We start from the raw sequence: 26,536 nt of genomic DNA, 5'->3' as shown, positions 1-26,536 counted from the left end.
CTGCTTGCGTTAGAGTATATAGAGAGCTCTTCAAAAGCTTCCGTACATAGAGCACTCTCCGTCTGTGGTGCTCAATTTCTCCATTGTTATTTAATTTCGTGATCGGTGTGATAGTGAGACAAAAGGTAGGTCTTCAAAACCCCAGTATTCAGGAAACATCTGACGAAAACTTCAGGATATTGACGATGTTGTCGACATCTTCAAGTAAATGAAGGTGCATGTATTTTTGGATAAACTGCCAGAAGTCTTTTCACTCTTGTTCACGTACAATTCACCAACGAAGTGCAAAGTCATGCTCATGAACTTGCAGTCATTAAACGCTCCACTTAAAATCCATGGGCGCCACACAGACTTTTGGAGTGCTTTACTGACTTTGACAAGTGTATTAGTTCCAAATAGTGTAACAGATGAGGTCAATGCACGAATCATCAAGGCTCAGGGCGAGTTTGCTAGGGAAAGACACCTATCGCGATGATGTGTTGTATTTCTGAATCGCAAGGGAGGTGTGTATAAAGCTAGCGTGTGGCTGTGGAGCGTGGTTTGTTTAAACAGCCGACATGAATGTCATCAGGTGTTCGACAATCGTTTTATCAGGGTCACAGCTCGTGTAGACTGCTGTAGGCAAATCCTTAACGAGCCAATCGGAAATGGAATTTTCATATGCGCACCGGAATTTGCACTGAAGTGTATGTCCAGCACCAGAAGTTGCGCATGTCAGGTCATGTGTTGGGTAAATCTAACCATCGTATGTCGAACAGAGTGCTGTTTTTCGTGTCCTATTCGGAGTGGCAGAAGCAGAGACGTGGCCAACTCTTGACTTGTTAGAGGGATATGAAGGGGAGTACGGAAATTTTGAGTGCTGTTGGAGCTACTGGCCTTCGTGGCTGGGGACCGCGAGATCTTGATTATACATGTTTGGAGGTGCTGCATGTTATTGCTGCTAATTATGGTTGGCGACGTTCTGGTTGTCAATTTTTATTCAGCTTGCCTAAAGGAGCGTGTGGAGGGGTAGTTTGATGAGGCGCAAACCTGTCTGACGGACATGCATTAGAGCCTCAGAATAGCCTGAGACAGTGGGCAGCTTCCAACATGGTACGTGCGTCTAAGATGTGTAACCATCCACTATATAATCGGATGCTGGAGATGCTGGAGCAGTGGGCAGCTTCCAACATGGTACGTGCGTCTAAGATGTGTAACCATCCACTATATAATCGGATGCTGGAGATGCTGGAGATACAAACGCAAGCACGGTAATTGAGTGGTTTCCAAGACTAGAGCCGTCGGTTGATAGCACTGACACTGCAATGGAGTATGGGATGGTTACAAGTTATGATAAGAAAGGCGGAGCTTTCGATATAATTAAGCTACATATTGTTGGCATCCGGAAGCACAGGTGAAGCAAAGTCAGTATTAAGTGCTCTAAGTGGGCAGATTTGACAACAAAGACCCGTCCACTCCTAGATCTCCGCTACTGCGGAATCCATGAATGCACGTTTGTCGACGCATGCTCGAGACCGCGACCCCCGAGGCTGCACTATCATTGCGTTTGATCAAAATAAGGTCATTCTAGTTTCACGTCCAGGGACTCGGAATTTTGTGCGCTTTGTGACCAGTCGACTAGTACTAGTGGCCGCTGGTGTGCAACGGATCGCGTATCATGTCGCATCAACTGCTGCGATGGTGATGCTTGCCTACTCTGCGGTGACGTTCTTTAAGCTTGTCCCAAAGTTGATTTCGAGGAAGATTGATTCATTATTGGTGCCTAGCACTCAGACTGTCCAGAAAACACGCCGATGTACTTGCTAAACGGTTCAAAACGAAGGCGTCTTTTGTTGACATGAGGAAAATCACACACTCCCAGAACTCTTTGTCTGCGTTCATGTTTTTGGGTCTAAGGAGAAGCTAATCGGCAGACGTGATTTATTATTATAATGCTAATGCTAATGCTGTAGAGCGACGACAAGATTTTGTATGTCTCTTACAATACCCGTCAGATTGACTGTTGGTCTGTTGATTAGACGATGAATTTCAGGTAATTTTCGTATCTCTTGATACCTAATAGTGAGGAGGCACCAAGCTGCAAGAAACAACACAATATGAATCGGCCGTGTAAACAAGCGACAACTAGATTGTCGCCGCTGAACTGTCCCCTTTATGCCATGGGTTTTAATCCCAGTGTGTTAGCTGATTGCCTCATGATGATATTTCGATAACCCTGCTTGCACCTTCCTATCATTTAGGAGGGCAGATAGCCAAATGAACGCAGCGCACCAAGAAGGCTTTCCTGCCGGAAATACGTACTAATCAAAACGACCAGTAAAATTCAACCTTTCAACTAGCACAATTCTTATCTTCGACCTCTCCCCCTGAAGATGGATAGGCGCGCACCGGTCAGCTGATCTAGCATCGGGGATCACCGGCCACATGTTAATCGTGCGCGTCAGCTAGGTTCGTTCAGCTGTACGCTGTGAGTGAATACACGATCGTCTTGACATGTTTCGAGAGGTGGTCTGCCGCAATATACCGCCACATATGACGCGTGTGCAGCGGTCATTACACCTACCAGCTTTAGGTTTTTCCGACCTCGCACGAGTTATCTGAAAGCATTGGGAACATTAGTAAGCGAGGTTCAAGAACACATAATTCGGTTTAGCAGATGTTCGTAGTGAGAAATGTTTTCAGGAGTGGCATCGCCGCATATTTTGGTTCTACAAGCACACGTCGCTGAATTGTTTCAGCCACAAAACTATCTGCGAACTTCGTTCATTGTAAGAGATTCACGTTTCACTGCAGTGCGCATCGTTTACACGATCGGTGTTGATTGACGTCCTTGATGTTTGGTTCGTTTAAACAAATACCCCATTTGCAGAACAATTCATTAGACATTGACATTCTTTGCTATGAGGCGGAAGCTTTGGAAACCTCGTGGTTTTCGAGAATTCCATTCAAGTTTAAGGACGATCGATGCAGGTAGAACATGGATGCCAATGTCGACCAGACGAGCATATCTGAGTACCAGTTACATGTATAAACAGTAATCAAGATAGATAAAACTAAAGATGCTTTCGGCCGGATAAACACATAAAACCCTACAGTCACCCACAGAAACTTGTCCTCCAGTTATCGCACGCACGTATCTGTACACCACTGAGATAAACCAAACAGCTTTTGGAGTATTACCTACAATCTCATCTAAATACTTTGACGAAGAACATAACGCGCCTCATGTTATCCTGAAAAATACACATTCTGGACTCAGTCTGACTTAAAACAGTAAGGTACTTATGAACGGTTCGATTCCCATTGGACGTGGTGTGTGAATTGGGTGCAGCATATATCGGACCAAGACAATACGGAAGACAAGCAAACCTACAAAGGACTGGTTTCTTGTGACACTTAATTGTTCCAAATACCTGAAATACCGTAGCCAACTCGTTTGGTAGTATGAATCATTTTTGAAACTGTTGTGGTCTATATCACCCACATGTCAATCTGAACATTGCATTGGCATAGTGATGGCTCTGAATCCTATAAAATTAGTGCTTGTTGAGGATCTGTTTGTAGAAGCGAGGAAAATGTTGATCCTACAGAGAAACTCAAGGGCTGTCCCTTAACGTCCCTGTGTGTGGGTTTTGTTCCAGGATCCCGGCTTCCATGTCCATTGAATGCGCAAACGATCAAACATCAGGTTGTGTCACGCTCATAAAACACTGTGAACGACTCAAGATCATGGATGGGGTACTGTACGTCCCGGGAGCTCTGTGGATACCATTGAGCATCCAATACTGCTACGCTGTTGGCATCATCAGTCAATCACACTACAGTACACCGGTCCAAAACAGGAAGTGAAGGTGGTCACAGTTTCATTCACTATATTTTTGTTACGTCCAGCGTGTTTCTTTTGTAATGGGTTTTGACGAAAATGTGGTTTCAATTAGTTTTCCACTCCGGGACTAATCGGTAGTCAGTGCAACAATAAGGAACCTAATGGCTGTGGAATTTTGTACCTTCTCGTAGGATAGCTTTTTATACTCAACACAATTATTAGGGTCGTTACATCTGCAGTACATTCCTTTCCTCACTGTTTGCCTCGAGCCATTTGGCCAAGGTTACCGCTTCAGGCACAAAGTTAAGATCAATTTCAGGGAAAACTGTAGGCGCGTAATGTTGCGAGTTTAAATGCCGAGTCTAGATGCCAGCCACCAACTTGCCAGGGTTATGTGAGTCCCTGGGTAATCAGACACAGTGTAACCTAGGGGGGTACCGTTGACCGGTATAAACCCTCTCAGCTGCTCTGGCGGTCACTGATTCATCTGGACTATAAATAAGCCATCAGAATTCTGATTACATTTTGGTAGCCACGGCAGTGAAGAATGTAAGTGTCCGAGGCCGTGAAAAATGCTCCAGATTCCCAAACACAGCGTTTTGCGGAGCTGTGCGTGGATATTGTTTCGACACCTTAATCTATTCCCAGACGGAGGTATGGCAACAGTGAGCAGAGCTCCATCAGGGGTTCTCTACTTGCGTCCGTGAATGATTCCAAGAAAAACACCTGGTGAACGAAATCCCATTCTGAAGCCCGGAAATCATACAGAACCACAAATTGGGGCCCGTAACCTGTGCGCACCGTGCTATTCGGTTCCTTGTCTTTTTATCCGTCACTAAAGATTCTCAGCGTTGAGACAAAGCGTTTCAGCACGTGTGATGCGTACCAACATAGCTCATGTGGTTGAACCGGTTGAAATCACGTACATAGAGGTAGCTGAGCGATCTTCCCAAATTTCTCTATTTTGACCCACAAATGAATGAGGAAGTTATACCACTGCTTCCTAAAAATTCCATTGTCTATCCCAATGGACCTCACTCACCAATAGTTGGCATATGCGATATATTATGTTATCCTTATTTTCGGCACTTGGATTTATAATCATAGCGCTCGCAGTTTAACAGACCTTGCTCTTATTTTTTGGTGGTCGACTAATGTCGTTACAGTAGCCAGCATTTTTAAGTTACAGCCTCTGTCATTGATTCTGTATCCTGGCGTCCATTCAAGCATGAGATCAATTCTCAATGTTAAACCTTAAGGCAGTGGTCCGTGCTTCTTAATCTTACCAAAGCAGGGGCTCAAATATTCTCTTACTGTCGGTTTGGTTCAACACAATGGACATCCGTTGATAACTGCACGCTTTGTCAAATTGAGTGGGTAATGCGAACTACACCCCACGGCGGTCCAAAGATCAGTTGCGTTTAGCTGCTGCGCTGCTCTCTAACCAAGCTTCCTTTGGGTTGTCTGCTGCTGTTGGAGCTGCTGGTTTAGGCCTAGCTAAAACCACATCTATCTCCGGGTTTGTTAGAACTGATTCTTTTTCAACTTGGCTTACCTGACAGCTAATAACGCTCACCACTTACACGAAAGGTTTTGACCACGTATATATTGTGGCGGGACACTTGAATGGCAGGTATTCCCATTTCAGTCACGGCGAAATCTCGTAATTCTCTCCAAGTATATGCTTGTAGGAAAAGTGTTAGAAAGCCTGCTTTTTATCCTTACTTCACCATCGGTGAAAGTGTTCACTAGTACCGGAAACGCAGGCCTGTAAATTGTACTGCAGGTCGACCTGGCTCATGCCTAGTGCATGTTAGTTGAATTTTTGTGATACACGTGTTCTTAGGTGGAGATGCGACCACCCAGGCACTGGGTAACGTTCCGTACTGGCGAATCCCGCCAAACCGTGTGTTCCATGCTGGCTGAGTTCTGCTTGTGCTTGTTTGATTGGTTTATTGATGTTGCTTGATGTTTGGTTGGTTTGCGTAAGCTCAAGTGAAACGCTAGTTACCTGGGGAATTCGTTGTGGCTGATTCTATCTAATATCTGGTTGAAACCACATCTCACGAGTTCTAACGGAAGCTTAGAGTTTTACTCAAACGTTACTGTTAGCCCATTTAACCAGATCCTCATCGAAACCTGAACGATGGGGTACTATTTGGTTACCAGTTGGATGTACCGATTGGGTGACAGTTTACCTGTCAACGGACGGTCATTTGGTGCGAGAATGTAACCGTCTAACACCCATCTGGCCAACAATGAAACACGTTTTAAAGTCTTCGCGCGATGAATCCACACCTCAAGAATTCCCCATTGTCACTGACAGCAGTTTACCAGTGCTTGAACGCCGTACAAACACGAATGGTGAAACCATTATGAATGATTGGAAAAACTCGTTTTGGGATTTCGGGAATGTGGTAATAACCCATTGGCAAGACATCAGTCATGTCCCTGAGTGTTCGCACATTAAGGGTCGCGAAAAAATCAGGAGACAAGGGGCGTTCAGTGTCGCATGTGAGGGGTGATGTTCCACCACACATGCCCTTAGGTTAGAAACATGCATTGGGGATGATGATCGCACCGAGGAAACATGCGAACTGTTAATCTTATTGTATTTAAAGCTTCAAAGTAGGAACAAAAACACTGGATGAGGGAGAAACCTGGTGCTAATATATTGCATTCTGAAGGACACACCACCAAAATCAGACAGCCTATAAAGAAACGGAAGACACGAAATTCCATTTCATGCAATGTATCCAGTCAAGCATAAACATGACCACTGGATATGTTAGACAACAAAGAAACAAGCTTTTTGTAACTCCTTCCACACCTATCCACCAAGTCACACGTGGTCCACCTCGCAGTCTGCATCGTTCGGAAAAAGGCAAGGAGAACAGCACTAGCCTGAGTTAGCGACGATTCAGCATACGTAGCAATTGGCCGAGCAACAGTTATTGATGGTTTTGGATGTCTTCCGTGACTGAAGTACCCGACGCACAAACGAATAGCCATTAGTTAATTACCTCGTTACGAATTTGTTGTGCCATACGACACCAGCGGCGCTTCTAGGGTATTGGTGATCAAGAACCTGGAGACGCATTGCATCATGTATCCTCAGAGGCCATACATCGCAACCTCTCCCACTACAGCCTGGTAAACACGACCATTGATACCCGTTTAAATGTCCTTGACGTCAAAAGTGGCGCAAGTTGACAAATGTGATTCAGACCTTTAAGATTTGAAAACCGATCTATCAGGCGCAGTTTCGTCAGAGCTAATTCAGTCACCCGAGTTGATAAAATTCTCCACACCCTCCGATGCCATCTCGTTAGATTGTGAAGGGCACGTTCCGAAATATGATTCTGCACTTTGTAGCTGCGAAATAAACCGCGAAAGATGGTATTCGGTTTACTCAACGGTGGCTTGAACTGGACCCTCGTCTATGTGCTCCTGATCGACAACGTTCTCACCAGCAGATATCTGCAGTGACGGAACCAGTCACTGCGGTCACATTTGAGAAACAACACAAGAAAAGAACGGCTACGTTGTGTTCGCAGTGTAAGAGGTGGTTCAGCGATTACTTTATTTACAGATCAAATTTTCGAAAAAAATAACTCCATTTGTTCAAGCAAAAAAGGCAGTCTATTTGCGTGATCTTTTGAACGGCACCTTCTTTCCCATCTTTGTCTTGTGAGAAGGTCCCCCGTGTTTTTGTGTCTTCTTTTTATGGGCTGCCTGGCGCATTTTGGACCGCAAGCGACGTTGTTTCAAGATTTGTTCAGGTTTACGTAGTTGCCCAAACGTGCGACTGCCTTTAGGCATTCGTATTTTTTGCGCATCCTGTTTGAGCTGAGCTTTTTCTTTCTGATGAGCATGGGCACGATGATCTGGAAAAAGAGACGAGGTCTCATAAGGGGAACTACTAATAAAGTTGCTGAAAACTCTTCGATTAATATTCCGCTAAAGAATGTCCTGGATAAAGTATCACAATGGCCATTAGGGTGAAAATTACGCAATCAAATATGTGTGCACACTATTTGCGGAAGACGTTCTTTGCGCTATTGAACACAGTTTTAAAATGCTCTATGGCGAACATGCGGACGCCACACTATCTGTCTCAGGAACTTGGTGGGGAGAAATCACTTTCTACATACCGATTATTGTCACATGTATAGAGAAACAGCTTTGCAGACGCCCATAGTATTGTCGGTGCTGTCGATCACATCTGGAAACAGCGAACAACTTCCTGGATATGAAGATCATCGAACAAAAACGGCAGTGAGGATTTAGAGACTGCCCTTGACGCATGTAAGTTATTCTTTATACCTGTTGAAGGCCGTGTCAGGGCACTTGTTTGTGTTAGTGTCGGGTACGTTGACTAACTTCATTGCAATCGGATAAAAAAGTCATATCAATTATGCAGGCTTTTTGTTCTCCAGGAGTAATCGCAAAATTCACACGAAAGGTGAAGATTACAAACGACTTTGCTTTGGGCGGAACCGTTCGGTGTTAGGGATGTCGAACCGAAAGAGGGACCATATCATATAGGGATCAACTCTAATTTGTTTGCCGAACGTCCGCTGACATTCTGCGAGTAAATTACTCCGTGATTTGAATTAGAAGGCAATAGACAGTCTCCTCCGGGTGATAAGCATTTATACGCTCATGGAAGCAAGACGTTCAACTATGGCGTGGTTTTGGTGCAAAACTTCCAAAACACGAGGACGAAGATGTTGCCAGTTAGCTAAGGCCTAGACAGAAGCAATCGAAAGATTAAGGATAAGTTCGAGCCAAGAAGCAAGGTCGGTTGGTTCCCTACTATCTCCCTATTTTATTCCAGGACGGACACGATGGCACCGCGTGGTCGAAAGATCCTTGAACTGAAACCTAAGATAGCTGCAGTTGCTTGTTATGGAAACACGAAGATGTGATTGGCAAACCTCGAAATTCGAAGCACCAGTCGTGTAAACGGGGGTACACAATTCAAATCCCCCAATTAGCGTGTGTTTTTATCCATACTACGGGCCTTTCGCAATTGGACATTCACCGAATTGATCCACACTTTGTTCCAGCTCGGTCAAATTCATTAAAAATGAACATAGAAAAAATGGGGGAAAATGGAGAACAACTCACACCATGGCTTTGTTCCCAGCACTTTGAATTTTGTTCCATGAACTTCATCTGTGGATTTTCCTTTGCTTGTGGGAGCCTTGAAGCCTTTGCGATCAACAGCTTGTGCATTACGCTTAGCTTTGAAACGGTCCTGTGGTCTGTTCTTTGGTTCTTCAGGTTCTTCCGGGAACTCTACAACACCACCAAATCGTGCGGAAAAGGAAGTGTGCGGCTGCGAGATGTCCCCCACATTTCTGCCAGAGTCGGGTGCTCCTTGATCTACGTTGGAGCGTTTGATCCACTGGTTATACCTGGATTTTTGTAAAGCACGTAAATGCATAGGCCAATACAAGAAACGACGAAAGGACTTTTCTGATAACATAAATTTCAGGGCCATTTGTAGACTTTCGATCATTTGGCAATCAACCAGAAAACAACCATAGCTGTGCCGCATACTTCAGGCTACCCATAGTATGAAGGCTGAAATGACTCCAACTTGCCAGGATGAGGGAAAATGGAAACAAGTGAGGAATCAAGGGATTTCTTTATCAGAAGCTCCTAATTTCAACGCCATCTTGAACTACAAATACGATGTGCATTTGCTACGCAGTGATTGCCGAACCGACTTGCTGATGAAACACAGGCACTAAGTAACTCATCTAGGACAGGCTGCTACCATAATTTACCTACAAAATTTTTTGTGAATTGCTTCACTAACGCTCATTGCGTAAAGGCCATGCACAAGCATATCTTCGATGCCTGAGTGTGTCCAGCATTCACTTATAAAAGCAACACACAGGTGAGAATTTTAACCGCTTGTCGTATTTACCTGTCTGTCTTGTATGAAGCAGGAATCCAAATGCCACTTTCAGTTTTGATTCGCTTCAAATTAGCCTTTCCCTCTGCGGCTTCGGAATCCACATATCGTTTCTTTTTCCGATCCCACACTTGTTTTCTGAGTCGTGAGCCCGCCGGACGAAGCCTGATAAGAGTACGAACACAAATAGGAATGAATGGAAAAAAGTAGTCCTGGAGTGCGATCAAAATAAAAATTCATCCGGAAAAACGACTTAGTAGTTGCCCTTTGTTGCTCCTTTGTGAAGTTTACGTCAGAATCACGAACAAGAAAGACCAGCTATTTACAGTAAGGTTTATAAGCGTCAATACCTTCTCTCCGTGAAAGAAGAAAGTTCTTAAGGTGTGATCATTAAACTTTTACCACTGGATGAAATTATCTTGGTCCCACCGTAGCTGTCGAGCTTGTTGTATAGACACTTCCATAGTAAGTGCCATTCAGCCTCACTGAACCTATTCACACATTAAATTAGTACCGCACTTTCTGACGACTCCTTCGCCACCGTACCATCACGGTTACGTATGTCATTTGTCATTTGATATATGCCATACGTCATTCCGACTGCACTTAGGCATGCACGTGTTGGGTAACGGTGTAATCAAACCTGGTATTGTTAATAATGACCTAAGCAGTCGCTGATGGCCTGGCGACCTGGTCAGTGTAATAATCCGCTGAATAAACAGTGCGACCTTGCAGGTTGGGTTGACACTCTTCTTCACTACTGGTTCAGTAAGTAATGATGTACCACTTAGCATTGCAATAACCGCCTGCTGCAAGCTTGCCTCACTCGGCTCAAGGTCATGGTTCCGACATGAAAACTTCCATCTTTGAGGACACATGGAATGACTTCACTCATTGAAGAGGAGAGGTATTCTGGAACGATTCCCCGGAACACGTGTGTCAGTTTGGAAGACATCGAGGGATGAAGGCAACATCACTGTCCAAATCTACACACCAAAACACGTACGTCCTCACATCTCGAACTGAGTCAACTAATCTTAGAATGGGATAGGCTGTAGAAATCTACCGATGACCGTATTACTAACAAGAAAAACTACCAAGGTTGCCAGAGAACCGGGCCGAGAAAAGTTCAAAGCAAGTAGCGTCCGATACACAACAAAGTCTTCCATGGAAAAGCTGAATTTGACCGTGTCTGGCTGTGTCCCAATAGGTAACACGCAAAGTCAGTGCCTTTTGCTGCAAATCAAATGTTGTAACTGACTAAAACTCCTGGCTCAACAACCTAAGTAACAGGAGAAGATTCACTCAACAAGAAGACAACAGATTTATTACAAACAAGAGAGTGCAAAATTTCGGGGAGCGTCAAACTAGTTGAAAATCGTCAAGGCTACCCGATCGGTCCCGAGTTGCTTCCGTTCATTGCTTTTAGGACATGCCTGAACACTTTAGCATCGTCGATGACTGGCTGTGTAATCAGCAGCTGGATGTTTTGGCCCGGAGACTCGCCGGTCTTTCTGAAGCGATTTCGGTAAAGATGGCGGTTCCGGACAACAACGAAATGTTTTCATGAATCTGACTTTCATGAGACCATGGCTTACCAGCTGACTAAAACGCTAAACACTCTGTGCCAGTGATTGATGTTAATCTGTCTCTCAGAAGCAACAGGTCCTTCTCGACCTGACCGGTGAATTGCTCTACATGTAATAGGTAGGAATAAATAAACAAACAGCAAGTCCCAATGCTGGGCAAAAAGTGTTGTACAGCAGGGAAAGAGCTTACTTGTCCGCCTGTGACAGTTCATCACCCATCAGATCCATGGATGCTTCAGCTGCCTGGGCTGTAAAGTGGTTTACCGAATTTGAAACGGAAAGGCCACGTTCAGAAGCCTCGTTACCACGGCTGTATGGAATGAACAATTCCGTATTCTCCAGATTGTACCCATCTTCCACAGAATCAGTAACAGTCGGTGCAGACAGATTGACCGTACGCGTGAGTACCGCTGGCTGGTCATGGGAAGTAACAGGTCATGGATAAATGGAACACAACTTTAGTTGTACATAGGGATATATACTCTCACTACTACGAAAACCATAGCTAGTAAGAAAAATAACAACGTCAAACGAAATGTAAGTGGATATCATTTATATGATCACTTGAACCACAGTAAGATCATGCAGAATGAGCCGCAGCAGGAGCATTTGTCGTGGTCAGCAGACCAATCGATTAAGATGGGGGAAGATTTAAAGTACAGGTAAGTTTACCTCATGGGAAAACCGACCGGATAGAAACCGTCATCAAATATGGAAAGTAACACTTCTTCAGTGTGGGCATGGTCGAAATTTGCCAGAATAATAGGAGCTTGGTTGTATTCATGAATGGTTGATCAGGCGACCCTCATGAGAATCCCCAAGACATCGTGCACTAAAAAAGCGCCATAAAGAGACGTAACTCGTCGATTTCGAGGACTGTTTTCATTGTGCAAAATCAAGATGCGAATGGTATTTCACCAGCGATTACGTGATAGTACGATCAGTGGACGTTATACAAAAGCCAAGGGAAGAGATGGCCCAGCAAATTTACTGACCGGAGGGTCCGTGATTCGAACCCGACCTCTGCTCTTGACTTCTCCTGTCGAGGCTTGGGCAACCTGGCAGTATCCCAGCCCTCGTGCTTCCCTTGGGTGGCATGGCAGCTAGGCACCGAAAGGGTGTTACAGATGAACGATTATCTATTATACAAAAGCCAGGGAGGTGGCTTGCCTTTTGCCTTGCCTTTTGTTCACTATTGGCTACTCACAAATAGTTTGGTCAGTTGCGAGACACTTTTCAGACTCACGTGAACCAGTAAAATCTCCGTACTTACTCATCATAGACAGCGAAACTGCGCCCAAAAAATGTGAACGAACTAGAAGATCAGTATTAGAAAGCCCTGACGAATGTGGTTATTTCTGTTTTGCAGCCATTCCTCTCTACTAACATCACCATCCGAGATAGTAACATGATTGTTGACACTGATGCCCGGCTGCCATAAAACCGGATGTCCACCTAAGTAAGGAAAGAACACTGAGGGGGGAAATGACCTGGTGCTAACTTACTGAAAGTATTTTCAGGTGCTACAACTCAAAACTCTCACATAAACAATCTGGAAGGAAACTAACAGCACGAACGCCACTGACGTCTCCAGCCAACCACAAGGATTGCAAGGGAGAGTCCAGTTCACCTCACAGTTTGCGCCATTCTGAGAAAGGTAAGCAAAAAAACGCTTGTTTCTATAGGCGATAATTTGGCACTACTAACACATGCAGAAGCCACAGAATGCTCTCACGACTGCTACAGAACCGAACGCCCGTTTTCTAATTATCTCATTAGGAATCCATCAATGCTATGAACACCAACGGCGCTCGTGACACATCGGTGGCAAAAAGCATGCAGACACTTCAGACCATCTGCTCGCAGATCCCGGTTGTACCGGTTGAGGCTGATGCGTCATGTACACCTCTCTCCAGTGGTCGTTGAAATCCGACATCGGACCCACAAGCAGATGTGGTAGGAAGCCTGTTCTAGTTAACTGTCGTTTGATCTCTCAGCCCACAAGATCCTGGCCTGCTAATCGAGATATGCGTATTCTAAGGGAACCTAATAAGTGCAATGAAAGACATTGTTGGTTCCTGCGAATCAACGGCAACCAGCAGTTGTTTAACTACTCATGACTTACGCCCATTTACTATAATCTTGTTTTATTTCCTTCCAGCTCGTTTCTAGGGTTTTTGCTCCCGTTTAAGGTTCGCTTGCCCTCTAGTTATCAGTGTCCAGATTTCGTCGCCCGTCCGTCTTCGTCTGCAATTTCTTGTCAACTGTACCTATTTTCAAATGCCTGCTCTGGCGGAAGAGGTCACCCGGCAGGTCAGACTCGGAATCCCTCGGACGGCAGATAAGCGCACTATCCGCGCACCGACTCGACTTGCCCGACAGCCCTATTTTTGTATTACCTAAGCGAGCATTTCCGTTTGACACGTGCTACTTCGTCACGCTGTCAGCTAAGGAGTGTAGGCACATTTAATTTGTGGTGAATTCACCCGACACCCGTTTTCAAGGCAGTTTACATCACTTCCAGGACTTACCGACAGGCTTCTGCAACGCTATATCTATATGCGGCCAATTTACACTGCATGACAGTCCGTATACGTACGTTCGTATATTATTTGATACTTACTCGTTATCACTTCAAAAAATCTCTGTCCCTTTCTCGGTCCCTACCGATTGCGCCACTGGTGATTGTACGTTCTGTTTAATTCATGATGTTTACTAACCTATTTATTCATAGAACCAGTTGACAATACAGCATCAACTGCCCTCATCTTCCTGTTCCTATTGCCTACTGAATACGAACTGCGTAAAGCCCGATAGCTCCAGTGGTCCTGTAAGATCCCTAGTCACAGATTTTACAAGCATCAACAGATAAGAGCCCTCACAAGTATCCCAGGAGAAACGACAGACAGTGATTGATCCTCGTCATCGGTAGCTGACGGCTGTGTGGTCTGTTTGTGTTCGGTGCCATTCCTTGGTGGTCACCATGTGGTTAAAAGACCTCCGTTGATAGAATCCATCTTTCGTTGTTCCGCAGTCAGTGGAAAGTTGAGGGTGGTGTCCGTCTTTATTAAGTGGACAACGTTTGTACACTGCATTAAAGATGGGGGGTAACAGCCAATTCGAGGGCGATCATGCGGGGATTCGAACCCCGTTTTGACGAAGCCAAAGCCCGCAATGCTAAGAAATGCGCTACCCGGAGGTATAAGCAGGGCTGACAAATAAAGCTAGATTTTCGGGTCCAGATGATCCAACAAGTCTAACAGTGCATAGTCGAACGTCGATTAAGATTTGTTGCAATCGCGGTATTGTATTTCGTCCAGCTGTAGCACCTTTTCGGTGCCCAACTGCCATGCCACCAGAAGGGAGCACGAGGGCTGGGATACTGCCAGGTTGTCCAAGCCTAGACAGGGGAAGTCGAGAGGCAGAGGTCGGGTTCGAACCACGGACTTTCTGGTCAGTAAATTCACCCCACTAACCACTGAGCCATCTGTATTTGTGATAGCAGAGCCACCAGAAACAGGTAGTTGGAGGTAAGTCGAAGTGACGGCAGGGTAACTGAGCGGCCGTCAAGCAAACTGTCTCAAGTGTTTCTGAATTCCGTGCGAGGCCAGCTTGTCCGTCTACGTGCATTAGTGTTCGAACACTGAAAACAAAAAGGTTCTACCAGATTCAACCCGCACGCAGACTATGCTTGAGCCGACGTTGGGCTGACTGAATTAAACTGAGCAGCCGAAGTGATATACTGCCAACTGTCCCGGGGAAACACTGACGGTTCCGGAATTCAGTGCTTGAGTGGACAGCAAGAAACAACCTACACCGAATTTCATGTCATATTTTATGTCGGCGCTCATCTGGTCTCAGTTACAATTGATGCCTGAGCTTTTAAAGCACCGTAACCTTGATTCTCGAGTACTATATGAAAAAATTTTTGTTTTCGAAAGTTTACACCCGGTGAGAGCATGTTCCGGATGGGCGTATGTCTCCAAGACAGAACGGCAGTAAAAAACGAAAGCCAGCTGTCAGTGGCTAATTCCTACGTGATCGATCCGGGGACATCACTGTTCACCAGTAGGTGACTCCAAATAAAGCAATGGCGTCCACTGCGTCTAATCCCAGCAACTAGTAAGAAACAATTTGTGAGCATGATTCACAACTACTTTTTGACTGAACCAAGACTTCGGTGAGATCAGATCGTTCGTCATGATGTTGTTTAACGTTTCCAGTGAAGAATGAATAGCCTTAGGCGATTCATATTTTTTTATTCTTAACACAAGCGTTCAGCTTGTCCTTGCAAGAAAGAGAAACCTAGTATTTACTGCAAGTTCTCTCGGGCCAGATACACTGGACGGTGGAGCACTCAGGCGCTTGGCTTGGGAGACATTTGTTATACCGACTGAATAGTAGTGTGTTCAAGTCATGCATTCAAGCTGTTTTATGTGGTCCGCCATATGACAGAGTAAGTAGAAGTTCATACCACAGCAAATAAAGTTTGGGAGCCACGCCATGCAACTCGAAGGACGCACGAAGGCTGACTTCTGGAATTTTTTCCAAACCTGAAGAGTAACCGAAAATTCAGGGTTCGGCTAGAACCACAAAACTTCCGGTCAGTGACCACGTGCCTTGTCTGCTGAGCTATTTCGAGCTTACAGTCAATGACCACCAGTTCGCCCCTTTTTGAGCGACAATCGATACCGAGAAAAACAGTATCCGATCAAGAAAACTAAACGCTCTTCAAGTGTACGCATGGATGGTCGTGATAAATAAAAAGTACTACGGTACGGCTGTTTATGGGCACACAGCAGCGGTGTCAAGTAAATACATCAGAACCGTTTCATCGGTTAGTCGGAGTCGTACTTCAGCAAACCCAGCTACCCAAATAGCTTCTCCGTCTGCTGACGTTCGCGCTACCACATGTTATCTAGCTCTAGAATAACACCACCCCACACTTCCGGACTTTGAGTCCGATATGGGTGTGATTACATGATGTAGTTTGCGGTGATCCCCCTACATGATGTAAATCTACGTCTTCGTGTACGTATTTAACACAGAGGCAGACAAGCCGGTACAGGTTGTCTCAATCCAGGAATGGTAGTGGTCGAACTATGGTCCATTAGTCCAACCAGATATACTTGTTTGCACTTGATGGAAACTGGAGATGGACATCAAGATGAGAATACAGTTCCACACAAAATCGACATCGAGGATGTCCTAACGTGAAGCGGACATGAGGAAGGAAATTGATAATGCATATGGGACAGCCATCAGGTAGAATGAAAGAGGATTAATGACGCACAGTTATGACGCATAGTGATCAACTGGCTGAGAGATATATACCACATAAGGCGCAGCATTAGTCTGGGGTTGATTTTTACAGGGCCATCTTGAATACACTCGTCCAAGAAATTTTGGTGAATTTACATACGATTTTTATGGAATCATGGCCTTTATATGCAGATATCTGATTGGGAGTAAATGATCCTACACAGGAATTGCAACAGAATGTAACGATGTGTCGAAAAAAACTTGGCTCGTATTGTAAATAAAGCAATCCATGAAACATTTTATCCCACCTTGTTTGCTTCACGTTGTTTCAGGTGAAGCTGGCGAGCCTGATGCTGAGCAATCGCATTTGCGTGAACTTTGCGTTTTTTCGCCATCATATCATATGCAGCCGGATTTGCTTGTCGGCCAAGTGCTTCAAAAATGGTCTAGTAAAGTTGGATAGAAAATAATCACGTAGTCGATATAATTGCTCAATAACAATAATACAAGGAGCGAGTCCTTCAGACACGTGGTAAAGTGCTGATAACGTTCTAACGGTGAAAGCATAGGTTAAGTGTATTCAGTGTAACAGTTTAACCAAAACTGATAAATGCACATTAAAAGCATCGCTTACTGGTAATTTCAGTCCTCGGATGACATCTAGAACCTCGGCATCAGCCTCGTATTCAACTCCTTCAAATACAAACAAAAAGCGTATGCAAATTTCCTGAGGTGTATGAGAAAGCGAAAAGTTATCTGATCGATGAAAATGAATGAGTATTTAGTTGTGAAAGCCAGTCATGAAGCAGAATTAGAAATGACGTTGCCGGGTATTAGTGCATACAGTCAGGCAAAAGACCTAAATTGTTGATGACTTCTGCCGTCACGGATTCCATGTGGAACACTTATTTCTGGAAGATGAAATGGTACTTACCAAAACATGGATGTACTGGCAAAGAATGTAACATTCCACGGAGCTCTTTTGCACGTCGGATAGACTCGCTTGATGCTTTTGGACGGGTTTTAACAAATCGGTTCATTGCGTTAGCACACGGTTTTCTCATAGAAGCCTGTGAAGTCAAAAAATTTGGGATTTTAATGAGCACTAAAGGAAAGTCATATTCACCGGTAAACACTCGAACACACTGACTATGAGTCGGGGTGAACACAACTGCTTGGACAATAAGGTAAACCTTGAAAGCGGGGAGAGAACAGTCAAAACTTACAATGCTCGCATTTCTGTCCACCAATTGTTGAGCCACGTTGCCCGTGCTACTCACTAAGCCGTGAGGTGCTCGACCAAGCGAATCGTTTACGTTGTCTTCTGAAATGGGACCACTTGTTTGTAGACTTTTTCCAAGAAAAACTAGCACATCAAAGAGGTATGGGAGTTCATCGGGGTCAATGAGAGAGTATGCCGTTCCTGACCGACCGGCTCGTGCCACACGGCCTGAAGAGCAGGGGGAATGAAAGTGGTTATTTCAAGTGTGGTACAACGACTGAGGAAGAACAGGCGAGTGTAATTCATAAAAAGCGTGTCTGATTGCCATCGAGTGGCAGATTTACGGAGGCGAATGCATAGGCCATGAATCAATCTGCCACCCTGCAGTGCACTATCAAGGAGAAGCTTAACACCGTAGCCTCCACGGCAAATATCCACAGAACGAAGAAAACGTGGAGAGGTATGGATGCACCCAGGACAACTCAGAATCAATCATTCAATTAAAAAAACGCCGTCCAAAAATTATAACTGGAGTTCAAAATGATAACACTTCTGAGCAATAATTGAGTCGAATGTGTGTTCAGCTATAAAGTGTTGTACTGATTGACATTGAAATGGAGTAGCCTTTAAAACACGATTCGACCAAACCTAGAGACAGGCTGATCGCAGCGTTTTGGTCCTCGCGGAGAATTATTTTATTACGCAGACGGCATTCAAGCTGCAGTGTGTCGACCATAAACTAAGAACGTGAGTAATCTTGGAACCACGGGTTACGGAAGAGGAGGAGTGATGCGGTTTTGTGTATGAGCGGACCGAGTAGTTTGAAGTTCCATTGAAAGTGAGCAACAGTGAGATAGAGTTTGCCGTACATATGGCTAGGGTCAGCCATAGGTCAAGAGGATAAGATGAGTAGAAAAACAATGTGTAACACCTCAACTCAATACGCTCTGCCAAATAGGCGGTGTATGCCACTACGTTTGTTTCGTGGTTGACCAACACAGTTCTTGTTAGAAGCCGTTCCCTGTGCTTGGGGAAACGAAGCCTCAGTGCCGCACGTTGGCCAAAATTCACTCGATGATCGGTGAACAGCGTACAGATAGCCCAGCTTAACCAGTTGCATGGTATCCTTAGGTTGTTTCTTACAACAGCGGTTACGGTTATTCACTCTAAGTGTCCAACTGTCTGATATACCACTCATCATAGTCGTCAAATTGCAGTCTATAGACAGAGTCTACCTGTTTCATCGGCTTTTGAGTGTCTTCCGAACGGTGCAGGTTAGGATCAGTCGTTGCTTGAAATACCGCTGGTTCAGAATCTGTCTGTTATCCTCAGATGCATTTTTGTATGGGGTATTAGTTCCATCTTAACTGTTGTGATTAACCTCCTGGATGTATTTGAAAGACGTTTGGTTTTCGCGCTTAGAATCAAATTTTATCCTATTTCTGCATCTCCTCAGGGAAGTTGGTGAATAATACTGATCCCCGACAAATATTCGCAGATACTGCTTCCTCGGTGCATAATGGACATTCAGGGTTAAAACAAAAATACCTGGTTGACTGAGTTTCTTGTATCTGTCCTGACCCTGTTCGTTGTATATGGCAGTTTACGAAATAGATATTTTTTTATCTTTCCTTTTACCAAGGTAAATTTAGTGTCTCCATGTAAAATATTGTGTGAGGATGGTGCCCACATCATCTGATAAGATGACGACCAGAAAGTCGTCAAAATATCCACACAAGATTACTGGCGAGGTTTCAAAAGTTGAGCCTTCGAACTTCTAAATCTTGCATGAACAAGTCGGCAACAATTGCGGATATGAATGCACCTATAGCCACTTCCGCCGTTTGGTTGTAGAGTTCCTCTTTTAACGTAGGATCAAAGGAAAGTCTAGTAACTTCTAGTGTTTCCTCAAACGTTGAAAATATCATATTTAGGTCCCTTTGACGTCTTTCAAAAGGAGGGGCAGTTACGCAAACATGGCTGCAACAGATGAACATCAACTCTGAAATTATGGAAGACACCCTTTAAGTGACAGTGTGTGACTACCTACGTCAGTCATTAACAGCATCCTTGTGAGACTTTTGCGAACTGTGCGAGATCGATCCATTTTTCCGGAAACCTCTGATAAGGCCGCCCCTACCACCTGTGGGTCAGTATGAACACAGACTTGGTCGCGGCAGATCTGTATTAGCAACCGGAAGAGGACTACATCATTCATGCATGCATTCAAAGCTTCTGGTGTTTGAAGACGTGAACTCCGGCCCGAATCCAGAACACAAACCACGATTAACTAGGTCAATAAACGATTCTGTTTGAAGACCTAATCGGGTAAGAGTGTGATGGATATTTCGGACAGCCATAAAAATACGCTAGATGACGATGCTCATCAGTGATCCTCATTGTTGTGTCATTCCTAGAATCACATAGACTTACCTACTCGGTGTAGGAAAAGTTTCGGTTGCGGTGGGAAATGAAAATTTATCACATTATCCAATAAGGGAATGTCCACGCCACGGGCAGCCACATCAGTGACCAACAAAACACGAGTTTGATTCGAAGTAAACTCTTTGATCGCCGAGTTACGCGCAGCTGGATCCAGACCAGAATGTATACAGGTGCATGGGAGTTCAGCTTCGGTAAGTAACTGAAAAAGGATAGCATTCAGCCAACAGCAGTATGCGGAGCAACTGATCAAAATAACTGAGAAAATAAAACCCGTCTACAGCGACTGCTGATAGGACTGATCAAGAGAGATGGCTCCAGGGTAATGGAAGGTGTTGTGACTAGGCGTAACACAATGCTAACACTTTATCTCTACGTTTGCGGAAGAGAAGATACGAGGTGTGAAGCGCGGGCGAATAATTGCTTTCTAGCGCCACCAACATGGTGACAATCCACGATGGAAGAGCAACACAGACAAGTCGATTGGACAATCAAAAGCGCCTCTATTGAGGAAGGCTTTCACTGTGCCAAATGGTCCCATGATTGTGGTCCAAATGGGAGGGCCGGCGGTCCCCCCTAGAGAACGCCACTTACTTTGTGCTCCGAAATTACCAAGTACTGTTAGCAGGAAGGCACATCCACTGAACTAGGATCCTAACGGTAGAGAAATTGACCACGAAACAACCACTTTGAGGGGTCAAGTATGAAAAGTGGAAGCCAAAGTCCAGCGGGACCCTTAAGAATATATTCGGCCTCCAAATAAATATGTCATCCTCATCTTCGTCTTTCTTTTCAGATGCATGAAAAGCTTGACCAAATGACACCGTATTAAATATGGGGAAACGTAATGGATGAAAATCCCGAAATATTCTTACCATTTGGAAGAACTCGACGTGGTGCTTCGTGGCAAAGAAGGCGACTACTTGCTCTTTTTTTGGAATGACGCAACGAAGCAAATGGAGCAGCAAAGAATTCTTCTCGTCAGGGAGACAACTGAGATGGATTAACTGAAAAGCAGAAATAGAAGTGTGAGATCAATCGGATGTGGCAAAGGGGACTGAGAGCGAGAATGTCATAGCTACATCAAATTTGACTATCCGACTTTTACTCTCAGTGCACAAGTGATGCACATGCCCAGCATCCCACTAGTTGCATGTGTTTACTGGTTGAGTAAACGTCAGTAACCTGGGCTCATCTGAGTTAGTTTGCGCACTAACATCCAGACAGCCTTATGGAAGTTAGCTTTGAAGTTTACTGTGGCGCGATCTACAAGAAAATTTATGAGGCACTGGACCCCAAACTGACCACAAAATCCAATCATATACGACGCCCTTTTGCTCGAACGCTACATTTCATTACACGGATTCTTGTATGACTAAACCTGAGTGAGTGAACGCAACTGCGATCATCTCTGAAATTACTCCAAAGGTTTGACAAGTGAGCACGACTCCACTATACACGGCTGTTACGCACACATGCTTGAGGATGCGTGATTCAGTCTCAGTCTCAGTCGGTAGTTCGTGTTCAGCCACTGGACTGTCTAAGACTCTAAGTATCAAAAAGACAGCAGTACAAAGAGTTCAACAACAACCTAGGTATTGTTCACATCTCTTGAGCACACACCACAAATTCGGATAAACTATGATATGCAACCGTCTAAACTCAGTGCATCTCACTCCATCAGTTTAAACATGATCCAAGTGAGGTAAAAAAAAGCGTGAGCTACTACACTCAGTTCATTAAGAAGAAGTGCAATAATGGACTGTCCACGAAGCTGGAATTCTCAGCACCGTCAACTTGGTGAAGCCACGAACCGAGATCTGATATGTGAGGCAAATCATGCTCTACAATAGTGTCATACAATACACGACTGCGCTCCTACCGAACTGGTACGTCCCAATATAAATATTGAGCAAATCAAGAGAACCGGCAGTTGTGAGACTAGTTTGTCCTTCTGTTTTACGCTTCTGACATACACCTAGCACACGACTAGCTAACAATCCAAACACCTAAGAACCACCGGGAACTGATATAACAGGAGCGCTAACAATGATGGTAAAAAAAGGTGGGTAAAAATTCATAAAAAGCAGCTCGAAGGGCCAACGAAAGCCTAAAAGGACTTGATTAGTGAATCTATTACCTTCAGATTCTTGCTCAGTTTTGTATCCACATCCAGACGAAGTAGAACCGGATCATTCAGACCAGCTCGTGCAAACTCGATCAAGTTGCCTGGTAGTGTAGCCGAGAATATGAGGGTCTGACGATCACGTGGCAACCGATGAAGCGTTTCCGACAACTGCTCGGCAAACCCCAATTCGAATAGCCTAAGGGAGCAGAACGATGCAATGCGAGCATAGGGGGAAAGTAAAGATAACTCAGAAATATGCCTTACGATAGTTCGTTATGTCTTCCATGTCATAACAGAGAAAACACGTGGCGAAACAAACTGAAACCAGCTGACATGGAAGCGGAAGGCTCAGCAGTCTAAAAACTCGGAAAAGGGAACGTACAAAATGAAAGTAACTATGATTAAATGAGGGTGACTATCTTCCCAGGATGATACAAAAGATACAAATTCGAAACTCACACAGAAGGAAATCAGATGTTGAAATTTCGCTATCTAGCCAAAAACTCACCGGTCGCCTTCATCAAATACTACATATTCAATCGTCTTCAGACTGAAGTTCATTTCCATGAGAATGTGTAGCAAACGGCCGGGAGTGGCGATGATTCTAGCAGATTGTAAGTGAATTATCGTAAGGTTTCTTACATGTCCGGACTAGAGTGAAGAGCGGCAAATTGATCTTCCATTCTGAAACAGGTTATTAGATCAAGCAAAACACCAAATACCTACTTATCTCCCCCAAGTATGACGGCTGCACTCAGAGTAGTGAACTTTCCTAGCTATTGCATATGTAGTGGAATGAAAGTGAACGACCTACCTGCTTTGTGAAATTTAGAGTCTGAATGGCTAACTCTCGAGTTGGGCTCAGTATCAATGCACGAGGTCCAGTGGTCATATGCTGCTGCAATTTTTCAAACATCGGTATCAGAAACGCTGCCGTTTTCCCACTTCCAGTCCGGGCCATGGCAACCACGTCACGGCCACTTAAGATCAGTGGAATAGCCTACAATGCATTGTCAGGATAACAGCGAGAAGCCACTAACCTTTCGTTGGATTGGAGTAGGTAACTTGTACCCTTTCTTGGTGATCCCTTTAAAGACCAAAAAACTGAGACCCATAACTTGAAATCCGCCAGATTTCTTTTTCTTTCTATTCATGGTGGTTACCAATTCCCTGGCCTCTGCTACTGCAAAATCGTCGTCAGTTTCTATATCCTCCTCCATCTCAAGGCGCTTGAAAGTGTCAAAGTAGCCCCTGTGAGTAAAGGAAAATAGACTAGGGATACCAGAAAGACAAAATGTATTCTTAGAAAACTCTAAACTTTGCATCTTAGGTCATCAAAAAAGGAGTGCATGGGTGTATCGTTTGCACAAGAAAATCACCCTTACAATCATCAGTTAAAAACGACGTAGAGGTTGTGTGGCAGTTGTATCTGCTACAGTTTGGGCCACTGGTAAATAGCGAACTGGAATGAGCAAACTGCCCGTTAAAGATGACAGCCCAAAACATCAAAGTGCATATTCAGGAATGACTGTGTGTAGGCTGAAGTATGTCCTGCTAGGGTGGGGTGATAAAAATGTCTATCCATGCATTACAGGGAGCAGTCAGGATGCGAGCACCAAGTGGGTACGCAAATGGGCCATGTACATGAGAGTATCGGGCAATGTGGCTAGTCTCCGAGTCTCCCACAAGCTGAATATACTGCTGCCAGGTAACCATCGGGTTTCCTCTGAGCTTTCTCCGTCCTGTACACAGTTTGGAGAGAAGGAATTGGAGGAATAGATGGTCTTCTAGAAATCGAAGCACGTCACCAAACCAACAGTCTGGGAGGTAGCATGGCCTCAACTGTCGCGCGCAAATACCACCCAAAAGACCTCAATAACGTCAATCTGTCATTTAGGGTGTCAACATCAGTAGGAACAGTGATGCTTCAATGAAGTGAAGCCACAAAGTTGAGTCACTTATAAATCAAGCTTTGAGATATAAACATAAATGAGTGGGTGAAAAAAGGACGCGGTGCCTAGGCTATCAGAAGCATCCTGAGGTAAATAGACCTCCGAAAGCTCAGACAGAAAATCCGGAGACAAACCGACGACACGAACGCCACTACCGTCAATCGGCCGCCCACCACTCGGATCGCCGTGACACCATTTGTGCCCTTCTGCACTAGGTCCAGGCACCAACAAATTTACATTACCACTGGCTACATACGGGGCGGTAGTGTTCAGGATTGGTAGTTCGTTGCTGAGACTGAACTCTACCACAATGTGGTGGTCTGTGTATCTCCACGGCCCATCAAGCTATACTTTGGAGTTCCATTTCGACACCTGCAGGTTTCCGCATACCACATTGGCAGGTGGATTTTGGTCAAACAGCCGCAGAGCCTTGGTCCTCCGTGACAAAGGCTGCAACACGCACGGCGGAAGGTTTCCAAGAAAACTTGCGCTATCGTGGTAGCAGGCCGGTCCAGCCAATAGCTACCAGCCTGGTGTGGTGGTCGGGCTTGAGGTTTTAATGATCCCGTGAGCGTAACCGACTGCAACTTTCCTCCTAAAGGTTCAACAATCCTAGAAGACTAAAGTGAAACAACCAAAGGAAGGGAGACAAGTCTCCACACTACAAGTAATCGTAATACGAGAAGTTTTGAGGGTAAATTCGTTCTGTCCCCTGAGGCAAGAAGGCAGTAAGGGTTATTCCTCCAAGCAACCAGTATGTTCATATTTATGAAAGCACTGAGGCTGCCTTCCTCCAAGTGAGGACGGATGAAAAAGAGTTGATCTTGTAGACCACACTCTGATTGTCCAAAATGACTGAGTACCAGCACATCTCTTAAAATGGGAGGAATACTTTCAAAAGCAGAGTTTGGTGCTGCACAGAAGACAACTCTGTGCGCAGTTTGGTTAAGAGTCAGAGTTGTGCCGTATTCGCAACGCACCCGCGTTAAATACTCTTTCCAGAGCCAAGCGAAGAAGACCACTGGCTCCAAGCAGGGTTCTCAGGAAAGCATCATCATGGAGAGTGGCAACAATCCAATCCATTAAACCATGAGAAAACGCCTTCGAGTAAGACGAGAATGGATAATAGCATTCACCTTTGGATAGCAATAGAAGCTCACGAAAAACAACGGCTATTTACCTCTTGACGTCCGACACCGGTAGCTCTCACCTCATTCCTTTTTTATGAATCCTGTCGACAGGTACAATAATGTACCTCAAGCCAGTCTTCGATCCAGTCTCGTGAGCGAGCAGAGTGTCCTGTTATCCAGGAAGTCACGTCGAAAAGACTGAAAGAGAGGGGTTCGCAGCAGTTACATAAAGGCCCTTGAGGTGATTCCATTTTGTTGTCAGTGGGGGACACCGTGTCGACAACTATATTAAGCATCCAGTGTATACTAGATGCCAGACACGACACGAATCGTATTTAAGCACCAAACTGTGGCCCCGAAATTGAACCACGTCGCTTGCAACACAAGAATACTACGATATACCAACGAAATGAATAACGCAGTCTGAAATATCTGCACCAGATGACAGAACAGCTTGCTCAATTCCCTGTGCATTGAACGACATGCAACAGCGGCGCCTGGGCTGTCACAATTCGAATCAAGGTGGCGATCGAACCTCAATCAAGAGGTGTTCGCAGGCGGTTGCCAACAGTTAAACACCACGCCCGTTGGGCGCATGCGTTGGGAGACGGCCATGGGCGATACGAAGCCATACACCTATTGGCCAGAATTCGAGCCAATCAGGATACAGCATTGCATCTCCGGACTTCACTTCCCCTCACAAGGAAGTTACTTCAAAATTTGTTATAACACTATGAACACAGGTAAGGCAATTTTCCCCCGGCAAAATAAAAGGCTGCTCTTAGCCGTGCGTTACTTTCGAAATTGGTCTCATTTTTCCCTCGTGCATGTTTTTGAAAAACTTTTCACTGTCAGTCTTTTTACCGAGTCCACACGCGTCATTCGTCGAATCTTTTTACTTTTAAGTTACATGTACGTTATGAATTCCGTTATTTCGCATCCGGTCTAATTCAAGGCACTAATCAACACTAGATGCTTAATGGCTTAAGCGGTGGACCAAAATAGATTTCGGCGAAATGGCTGTCCGTCATATGTAAGACGCGTTATGCAGTGCTA

General features: G+C 44.8%; 1 protein-coding gene across 1 annotated transcript; it reads right to left on the bottom strand.

The window, feature by feature from the left end:
• Window positions 1–7,354: 7,354 nt before the first annotated feature.
• T265_06461 (hypothetical protein) lies at window positions 7,355–23,649 on the bottom strand (the record flags this gene model as incomplete). The annotated part of the gene is made up of 16 exons (XM_009171729.1): window positions 7,355–7,713; window positions 8,960–9,249; window positions 9,768–9,920; window positions 11,535–11,758; window positions 16,915–17,052; window positions 17,241–17,299; window positions 17,541–17,676; window positions 17,833–18,056; window positions 20,262–20,472; window positions 21,146–21,277; window positions 22,411–22,594; window positions 22,907–23,002; window positions 23,041–23,082; window positions 23,125–23,174; window positions 23,213–23,398; window positions 23,439–23,649. 16 exons carry the CDS (start codon window positions 23,616–23,618, stop codon window positions 7,469–7,471), a joined length of 2,550 nt encoding a protein of 849 aa, XP_009169993.1.
• Window positions 23,650–26,536: the final 2,887 nt, after the last annotated feature.

The sequence above is a fragment of the Opisthorchis viverrini genome, assembly GCF_000715545.1.
Source record: "Opisthorchis viverrini unplaced genomic scaffold opera_v5_137, whole genome shotgun sequence".
NCBI lineage: Eukaryota > Metazoa > Platyhelminthes > Trematoda > Opisthorchiida > Opisthorchiidae > Opisthorchis > Opisthorchis viverrini.
The sequence above is the reverse complement of the archived record's forward strand: the minus strand, read 5'-3'. Positions and strand labels throughout refer to the sequence as shown.